The 9,911-nt window shown below is 47.5% G+C and overlaps 1 protein-coding gene across 1 annotated transcript; it reads left to right on the top strand.

The window, feature by feature from the left end:
- The first annotated feature begins 437 nt into the window (after positions 1-437).
- On the top strand, positions 438-6,657 carry LOC146340615 (neuropeptide FF receptor 1-like). Its single transcript, XM_084808178.1, has 4 exons — positions 438-487; positions 2,567-2,887; positions 4,384-4,483; positions 5,772-6,657. The coding sequence occupies exons 2-4, from the start codon at positions 2,590-2,592 to the stop codon at positions 6,655-6,657; spliced, it is 1,284 nt and encodes a 427-aa protein (XP_084664304.1). The 5' UTR covers positions 438-487; positions 2,567-2,589.
- The last annotated feature ends 3,254 nt before the right edge of the window (positions 6,658-9,911 follow it).

The raw sequence follows: 9,911 nt of genomic DNA, 5'->3' as shown, positions 1-9,911 counted from the left end.
AGTTGCAAAACACAAGTTCCTTTACCCTAGCCCTACTTCTTCAGGCTGCTTCTTCCTGACTGGCTCTTCCTGAGTCTCTTGCTCTGTTTATATACTGTCCTCCCTCAAAACTGAAAGTACTGCTTCAGTCCTGAAGAAATGAAACTTAACCGGAGAATGAAACTGAAACTTAACCGTGAAAATGAAACTAATCCTCTCAGGAATACCCCCTCCCGACAGAAAAACCCAGCCCTCTAGACCTGATCTTTTTACCTCTCCTTGCCTCTGTAGGCCTCAAACCTTCACTGCGCCATTAAGAAGTTGCTAGATTTTTAAAATTCTTTTACAATGCTTTCTTAAAGGTTTTTGTTTTTGTTTAGTTGCAACAAGGTGGATCTTCTTCAGGATGGTGTCCAGGCTACAGATGAGATGGTGACTCTCTATCTGCAGCAACCACAGTAGGAAACCTGCAGCTGAAATCTGGGTGGACAGGATTGCAGGTGGAACTGTGAGCGCTAATTTATTAATTTATTAAATTTATTAATCACCCATCTGGCTGGTCACCCAGCCACTCTGGGCAATGTACAGAATATATAATAAAACAGTTTAAAACAATAAAATTCCACAGTAAAAACATTTTTCTAAAAATACCTTAACCCACCCCAAATGCCTGCCTGAACAACCATGTTTTTAATGCGCGGCAGGAGCTCATTAAAGAGGGGGCATGGCGGAGTTCCCTAGGGAGGAAGTTCCACAGAGTGGGGGCCACCACAGAGAAGGCCCTCTCCCTCACCCCCACCAGTCTAGCTGTCCTGGCTGATGGGACGGAGAGAAGGCCATCCAAGGCTGATCTTGTTAATCTACCATTTTTACCACTCTAAAAATAAATGCAAGACCCCACAGCCAAATAGAATGTTCCCTTTTCTTAAAAAAAGTCTCTAAGTAACCTTAACAACAATCTCACTACCTTGCAACAATGGTTTAGGGTGCAGTCCTATGGCCATCCAATGCAGAGAGGGAGGCGCAGTAGAGGCAGTCTTCGCCTCCACATTCCTCCCGCTCTGCATGTCAGCTAGACACAGGCTTCTTTACACATCTAGCTGAGGCACTGAGGAGGGCGAGTGAAGGAGGCTGGGGAAGACAGAGGATTCCTTGTAAGCTGACCTTCCCAGTCTCCTCACCTCCCTGCCCATTGGAAAGCCCCCATTACCTTCCCTTTGAGGTTGCTTTTGTGACCTCGGAGAGGCAGCTGGCTGGTTCTGTTTGTGCCTGCTGTGAGGGGGAGGGGGCAGGGAACTCGGACTCCTGGGTCCACAGTTGAAGCGCTGTCTCCAGTCTCAGATCCAGGAATCTGAAGTAATCCATGGCCCCCAGACACTGTCCAGGGGCCATAGGATTGCTCTCCCCATAACAAATGGCTGGTCATGTTATGACTAGAGCCTCTTTCAGAAATGCCTTCTTGTGTACAGAGGGTGGAAACTATGGATGTTGGAGAAATGTGTAACACATAGGAATGTTGCGAATGCCCAGAGTCATCCAGGAGGCTGGTGAACTCCCATGTGCCCGGTCCCTGCTCACCAAGTCATGGCGTGTTGATAGACCCAGTCACCGAGTGCCCCAGAGCTCAGTGAACACCCAGAAGCAGCCTGGAGTTGTTATCGCCATGCCTCCTCCCCCCAACCTTGCAAGGAGGAGATGGCAAGAGAGGCTTGGGTGTGTGCAGTGCTGAGGACTCATCCTGCCTCCTCTGGCTGTCAAGGAAGACCTTAACAGCCAGCAAGGGCAAGATGAGGCCTTGGGATTGTACCTGCTCCAGTGAGGGGCTTGGAGGCTCCAGAGGGCTCCGTGGGCTGGATTGGGATGCCCAGCAAGCCAGGTTCTGCCTGCGGGCCAGGGTTCTGCACTCCTGCTCTGCATGTACAGCTGTATGCATTAGCATCTCCATGCAGTCGGCAGCTCTGATCGTGTGGGGTTCCCAATCTTGTGGAGGGGTTTATGTGCATACAGCTGTATGTCTGTAGGCTCCCTCTTGAGACCTTCCACCAAACATGCGATGGTCAGGACGTGGAGCTGACAGGGATGTTGACTTTGGTAGCATGGTGGTAGGCACAGCCCAGCTCTGTCTCCCCATGTTATTCACAAGAATGCATGGAGGCATTTTTGCAGGGGGTTAAAGATTGTACCTGAAGATTTGTTATATTTAAGCCAGTGGTGTGGAACCTTTTTCAGCCTGAAGGCCTATTCCGATGTGCTGGGCGGGGCCAGAAGCAAAAGAGGGTGGATCCAGAGGCAAAAGTGGGTGGAGGCAACGAATGCAAGACTCCCTTTGTTAAGTAGATTGTTGTGTCTTCTGGGTGTGGCCTTTACCTCCCCTTCCAGCCCACCCTGTCCTCCAGTTCTGCTCCATTCTCTAGCAACATGGCAGTGGTTTATTTTCTTTGGTGAGCCTTGATAGATCCACTTGTACAGATGACATCTCCTCCATTCGCAACTGTCTTTCTAAGTTGTCATCAGCTCATCTGATACAAACGTGGTTCTTGAGTTAGCCATCAAAATTCACTTGTGGCTTCCTCTTGCTCTTTTCCAGGTAAGCCAAATCACTGCCATGCCATGGAGGTCCTGGAAGGGAGCATTAACCAAACAAGCTACTCCTTGGGAAGCACTAAAAGGAATGTGACTTACTCCCCCTATTACCAGCACTCGCCACCTGTCGCTGCCATCTACATTGTTGCCTATGTGTTCATCTTTGCCACCTGCATGGTTGGGAACAGCCTGGTTTGCTTCATTGTACTGAAAAACAGCCAGATGAGAACAGTCACCAACCTGTTTATCCTCAACCTGGCCATCAGCGATTTGCTGGTGGGCATCTTCTGTGTGCCTACCACCTTACTAGACAATTTGATCACAGGTAAGGAAAAGGGACTTGATGGCTATAGACTGATAGTATGATTTTATTGTGTGCTATTAGTGTTGTGCTCTGCTTTGGGATTATTATTTTCTTTTAATGAAAAGTGGGTAATAAATATAATAAATAAAATAATAAATAAATACAAACATGCATCCCCTGAAAACCATTTGTTGGGGAGCAGGGTGCTGTAGTCTGGATGGATCTTTGGGCTGATTCAACTAGGTTTATTTATTTAGTGCACAAGGCTCTGCGTGTTTAGATAGAAAAAAGTCCTATGACTCCCAGCATGCCCCAGTCATCATGGCCGACTGGGGAATGCTGGGAGTTGTAGGACCTTTTCCATCTAAACATGCAGAGGTTTGGGCCGTTATTTATTATTCATTTAAAACAGGGATAGGCAGCACATCTACATGCCACATGGCCCCCCTGACCTTTGGTGCAGCCCCTGCCACCAAAATTTGGAGGCATGGAAGTGACCCACAGTAGTTTGCCACCAAAGTTCAGCAGCAACTGCTATGGAGGCTTAAAAGAGACAAATTTAGCTTGTCCTTTTTAAACCTCCAAAGCAGTTTGCTGTTGAAACTGGGCAGGATACTGCCGATTTTTTTGTCAGTGGTGTGGCAGTGGCAGGAATGCAGCCCACTGTGTGTGTGTGTGCATGTGCGCGCACATGTGGTGGTGGGGAGGGATGTCCAGGAGGTGGAAAGTGGCCCCTGGACCCCCTGAAGTTGCCCACACCTGATTTAAAAGATTTCTGACTTGCCTTTCAGTGCACCCTGTCCACACAAGGCAGTTTCCAGAAAGTTAAAACACATCATAATAACAATCACAATGAAGGGTTCTTACAACAAAGAGTCAATGGAGGCTGATGGCTCCGATTTCAGTGGGACTGTGAATCCACTCCAGGTTTCAGCCAGAACCAGCCAGAAGCTATTGAAGGGGCTGAACCTATTTTGGGGATAGGGTTCAGCACCTTGGATAGCTTTTCTAGACTTCTGGCTGGTTCTGACTAAAACCAGATGAGGGATGATGGGAGCTGTAGGCTAAAACATCTGGAGAACCACAAGTTGCCCACCTCATGACATGTGCTGATGACCTAGCAGTAGAGGCTGGTGGGTCTGGTGTCAGTGGGGCTGTAAACCCATTCTGGGTTTCAGTCAGAACCAGCCAGGACTCTAAAGGGGCTATCTAAGGTGCTGAACATGTTTGGGGGACTTTAGAGTTCTGGCTGGTTCTGATTAAGACCCAGGATGGATTCACAGCCACACTGAAATCAGAGCCCCAGCCTCCACTGCAAAGACCCACTGCCAGTCTGTGGGTCAACAATAGTGGGCTGACTCAGTGGTCTGACAGTATACAGCAGCTTCCCGTGTGTGTGTGTGAGAGAGAGAGAGAGAGAGAGGGAGGGAGGGAGGGAGACCACCTGTATATTAAATGCATAAAGCTGGTAAACTTGGCCTTGCTCGTGGCTCCCGTTTCTTGTTGCTGTCTCCTAGGATGGCCCTTCAGCAACAGCATCTGCAAGATGAGTGGACTTGCACAGGGCATGTCCGTTTCATCGTCGGTCTTCACGCTGGTGGCCATTGCTGTGTACAGGTGAGAGGGGGCGGTCCTAAAGGCAGAACATCCAACTTTGCAATAGCATCAAGCACAGTTCTCCTCCCACCGATGCTCTGCTATGTAGATATGGGGATGGATGGGGAATGGGAGAGAGGAAGCCACCAGTCTGACATCTTGTCGCCTTGCATTGAAACAAATGAGGAAACTGCCATAGCCCGGACACTTGGGATGCTTCCAGACGAGGCTTTATCCTTCAGTCACTCTGCCTTAAACACAGAATATTACCTGGAGGTCCAGACAGGGTCAACGTGAAGGGTAAGCATGGCTGAGCACCTGTCGAGGGCCCAAACCCCAACGAGGGCCCAGTGAGAAGTATGGGGCTGCATAGACAAGTAGTCTGACTTGGAATAGGGGAGCTTGCTCCAAAAGAAAGAGAGACAAAATAATCAATGTAAACTCCAGTTTCTAGTATTAAAGAAGAGAATGTCAGTCATGTGGCTGTACATTAAAGGCCGGAGTCAAGGGTAGGCATGGTTGGGCTCCTGTCAAGGGACCACACCCCAGTAGGGGCCCACTGACAAAAGTCCCCTGGACATGCTCCTCCTCATCACCACCGCAACTTGCTTGTTCACCTGCTTCTCACTCTGGCCCAGAAAGCAGTGGTGGTGTTGAGGAGGAGGAGCAGCAGATGCCACGGCCTCCTTGCTCACTGGCTCTTTGCCCATCAAGCAAGCAAGTGGTGGCCATGATGAGAAAGAGGATGAGGAGCAAGTGGAGCTGGTGACAATGGTGGTGAGAAGATGGATTTTCTGGGAGAGGAGCCCCGTTGAGGGTGTCTTGCCCAAGGGCCGTCCAAAACCTGGAGCCAGCACTGGGTCTAGATGTCATCGCCTTCTGTTTGTTACCCTCCCACACTTTCCCACCACTTCTTCTGTCCTTTTTCTTACCGGGGGAAAAAATGTAAAGGAGAAAAAGGTGAAATGGGTGCCTAATGCCGTTTGATCAGCAGCGCTAGGAGCCATCCATCTGGAAGCACCCCGTAACGTGTAGTAAGGCAACATTACTCCAGATGTGATGGACTACAACTCCCATCATCTTCAGCCATCATCCTTACCCTCTCAGTAGAGAATACTAGACTAGATGGACAAATAGTCTGATGTAGCATAAGGCAAATTCCTAATTTCTCCTCTCCATGCTTTGCTTGGTACTCATTTCCTACTTGCACTTTCTCTTTCTCTCTCTCTCTCTTTCTCTTTCTCTCTCTTTCTCTGTCTCTCTGTCTCTCTCTCTCTCTCTCTCTGTCTCTGTCTCTGTCTCTCTCCAGGTTCCGCTGCATTGTATATCCATTTAAGCCCAAGCTCTCCCTGTTCCAGGCACTCAACACCATTGCTGTCATTTGGGTCCTGGCCATCGCTATCATGTGCCCCTCCACCGTCATGCTCACCGTGGTTCAGGAGGAGGACAGCTACATGGTCTATGGCAACAATCACAGTCTGACCTACCCCTTGTACTCCTGCTATGAAGCCTGGCCCGACAGTGAAATGCACAAGATATACACCACAGTGCTTTTTGCCCACATCTACGTAGCTCCTCTGACCCTCATTACCTTCATGTACAGCAGGATTGGGTTCAAGCTGTACAGGTCACCGGGCCCAGTGAGCCAGTACCGGGTGGAAAGCCAAGATCAGTGCAACACAGCCATCTCCAGGAGGAAGGTGAAGGTCATCAAAATGCTCGTCCTGGTGGCCCTGCTGTTCATGCTCTCCTGGCTGCCCCTGTGGACACTGATGCTGCTCACAGACTATGCTAAGTTAGATGAGCAGCACATCAACCTCTTGGCAGGTTATGTATTCCCTTTTGCACACTGGCTGGCCTTCTCCAACAGCAGCGTCAACCCCATCATCTATGGCTACTTCAACGAGAACTTCAAGAAGGGCTTCCAGATGGTCTTCAAGCTCCACAGCTGCTCTGATGGGATGGTCCCTCACGAGGTATATGCTGAGAGGGCAACTGGCAGCACCAGTGGCTTTGGTGCCCGGAATAAAATCTTCACCGATGGGGAGTCCTCAGACTCAGTCTGTTTGAAGAATTTGTACCCCAAGGCTTCTTGCAGTTCATGGGCTGGACCTGGCCAGAGACAAGGACTTCACCTGGAGGATGTTAGGGACATCACCTCCCTGAGCAAAGTTTGCAAAGCTTGGGATGCCTGAGATGGACAAACTGTCAAGAGAGTTTGCTGGGTTTGTTTGCTCTCCTCTGTCTGCATGAGACATGCATGGATGAATGGAACTTTAGGATGGCCGTTCATTCCTAACTCTGCCTACAACAAGTAGAAAAATTATGGATGGAGCGTGTCCTTTTTTTTTTTCTTTTGCAAAGCCTGAATTGCAAACCTGAACAAATCTGAAGTTTTGCTCAAACATATATTTTTTAAACATTCCCAGAATTCTTTGCTTTTTAAGGGACTAATAGGAGTTTTGTAGAAATATAATGTATAGTGTTGCTTGTTTTGTCATACTTATGCAGGAAACTGGAATTGCTGAAAAGGATGTGTTGTTATATTATAAATGTTGCAGTGTGGATGGAGTGCTTCTGTTCAGGATTCTGGCCACTCCAGGGTTCTTTTTTCTGCATTCTGAGGTGTGTGTTTTTTTCATTTTGTTTTTTTTACTGGGGTGTGGGGTGGAAATACTTATGAACAACCCCAGCTACGTTAAAATCTTCAGTTTCTCCATTGATATCTATGTGCAGCTCTCACTCTGCCCGTGGGAATACTTTAAAATAGCTTCTCAGTCTAAATCAGGAAATTACCTATCCAGACAATGAGATGAATTTAGTCTAGGCTCTTTTTTTAAATCTCTATGTGTGCCTCCTTTTTCCAGCTGTCATTTTTCTATCTCTCCATCTGCTAACATTCCATGCCATTGAGTTATCATTGGACTGTTTTGCAGGGATCTCCCCACTCAGGATTTTCTTTCCTAATTTTTTTTTGTACAGTTGCAAACTTTGGGCTTACTCAGACTCTGTTGATACCTTTCTCTTGTGTCTGGGTGGCACAATTTTGGGTGGCACAATTCACATAAGCATGGGAAAACTTGAATCAGTATTAGAAAGAATGATAATATTAAATGGTACTATGTGATAATATACAATACAGGGGTGGGAAGAAGATAGATCTGAGTCCAATAGTAGATCTGCAGTGCAGATTCACAGTAGATTTGCTATAGATCACCAAGGGTTTCTGACTTCCAAAGTGTACACTTCTACATTAGGCTGTTGAGATGGAAGAAAGCTTGTGGGGGAAACCAGGAATGGATTTTTATGTAATAGGACTGTGAGTTAGATTCCAGAATGGAAGACAAATTCCTGGGCTGAGTATGTGCTCAGAGGCACTCTTGTATCTTAAATCTATCTTCCCTCTCTCCTAAGCCACTGTGTTGTACCTGACTCAAGTTGGTCGATCTTGGAGTCCCAGTAAAAAACAAAGTAGATCCTGCAAACGTGAACTCTACTCATCCCTGATCAATAGAATACATTATAATGGAATGGAATAATTAGTCATTAGTGACCTGATTTCCAACTCCATAATTAATACGTAAAACACTCTGACTAATTGTACCTTCTGCTTGAGGTATATAGCTTGAGGTATACAGTGGGGCTACCCACAATTTGGTGTGTCAAAGGTGGCAACCTTGGAAAAGGTTCCCAAACTTGTTATAGAATCCTGCCAACAAAGGTGTTTCTTTGTTCCCTATAAACCATTTCTCTATTAGCCCTTTTTTCTAGATTCTTTCTAGGCTATTAACACAGAGATTGATTACAGTTTCCAGGATCAACTGAAGAATCCCCTAGTGGCAAGCACTGCTTGAATGCAAACCCCCAAAGCAAAAAAGAATTCACATTCATATTCTACTCTGTGAGTTTTACTTAAAGCTTTGTGAAAATGGTCTCTCAAAATTCTCCACCCTATTTGTGGGTAGAGCAACTGAGCAGGGGCGGGGGGGGGGATTTCCCCAAATTTCTCCAGAGGGAGGAGAAATTCTAAACAGTTCCTCACAGTAGGGATCAACTTTGGCAGGGGTTGTAGCACAACTTATTTCTTTTTTCCTAATAGTTTTGAGTTTGTTGCATTGCAACTACGACTGGGTTGGCACAATACACTAACGCACATTTAGGGTGCAATCCTATCCAGGTAGGCATCCGCCTCCGAATTTGGAAGCGATCACCTATCCAAAGCAGGGCAGAAGAAGCACAGAGGGGATCATTCCCTCCACGCTTCTCCTGCCCTGCTTTTTCTGCTAGACAGCCAATAGTGGCTGTCTAGCTGCAGAAGGACAGAGTGGGGACAGAGGCTGCTGTATGACGTGTCATACAGGCAGTTCCATCCTCCCTGCCCCGGAACACCCCCAGCCCCACCCCTTTTTGGCCCCTCCACGCTCCTCTTGCAACCATGGAGGATGGGGCTGTTCTGCGCTGCCTCCGAGGCAGCACAGAAGTGGGAAGAGGTCAATTCTCTGGGAACCAACCTTGGAGTGCAGGCTCCGAGGTCAGTTCCTGGATAACATGGTATCCTATGGCTGTCTAGCTGCTGTCTAGAGGCCATAGGGTTGCTCCCTTAGTAGTTGAGTGTGTGTTGTTGTTGAACCATGGGTTGTTTTTTGAACAGTAGGTTAGCATGTTATCTAAAACCAGGACATTTTTCCACAAGGTGGCTTGTTAATCATGCAGTGTGGCTTGTGCTTCTCCAACAAGCCACCTTGAGAACCCATGGTTTGTTGTTGGGTTGTTCAGGATGGTTCGTTCGCAAGCCACACTGCATGGTTAACAACCAACCTGTGGAAAATGTCCCAGGTTCAGCCAACATGCTAATCCACGGTTCAACCAACAACCCACGGTTCAACAACAACCCACACTCAACCACTAAGTGTGGGTTAGCATGTTGTGTGAACAGCCCCTACAGGTAGCAACAGCATCCACTATGCTGGCAAGCTGGCTCCCATTTTGCAGCCATCACAATGCAGGAGTAAGGGGAGCAGTGCTGTGTCCGGCTCCAGGGAAAAGTGTTGTCCCAAAATCTGTCCTCCAGTTTCCTGAAAGTTTTCTTCCCCCATGAAAGAGGTTTCCATTGTTCTGCCTCATTCTCAGGGTGTTTTGACTCTGTGGCCTGCCAGGCTGCTGGCGCTTCCTCAGCTGAAAAAGCCCTATGGGAGAATTACCTCATGACGTCTTCCCTTGAGCTTCAGTTGAAGTGTGGGAAGCCAAAAAGGCTACAGGCTGCTAGAGAGCGGAGTGTGCAATGAAGGACAGGACACCAGTGCACACTCCTCAGCCACCTTCTAAGCACAAACAATCCAAACCCTACCCAAGAGAATTTCTCCAGAATGTTGTGTGAATTAATTTCCGAAAGCATTTGTTTTTCTATCAAATTGAATGAGAATAGTCAAAAAATGCAGGAGAAATTTTT

This window comes from Heloderma suspectum, chromosome 6 (genome assembly GCF_057233095.1).
Source record: "Heloderma suspectum isolate Gila_16-S chromosome 6, 16-S_ref, whole genome shotgun sequence".
Classification (NCBI taxonomy): Eukaryota; Metazoa; Chordata; class Lepidosauria; order Squamata; family Helodermatidae; genus Heloderma; species Heloderma suspectum.
The sequence above is the reverse complement of the archived record's forward strand: the minus strand, read 5'-3'. Positions and strand labels throughout refer to the sequence as shown.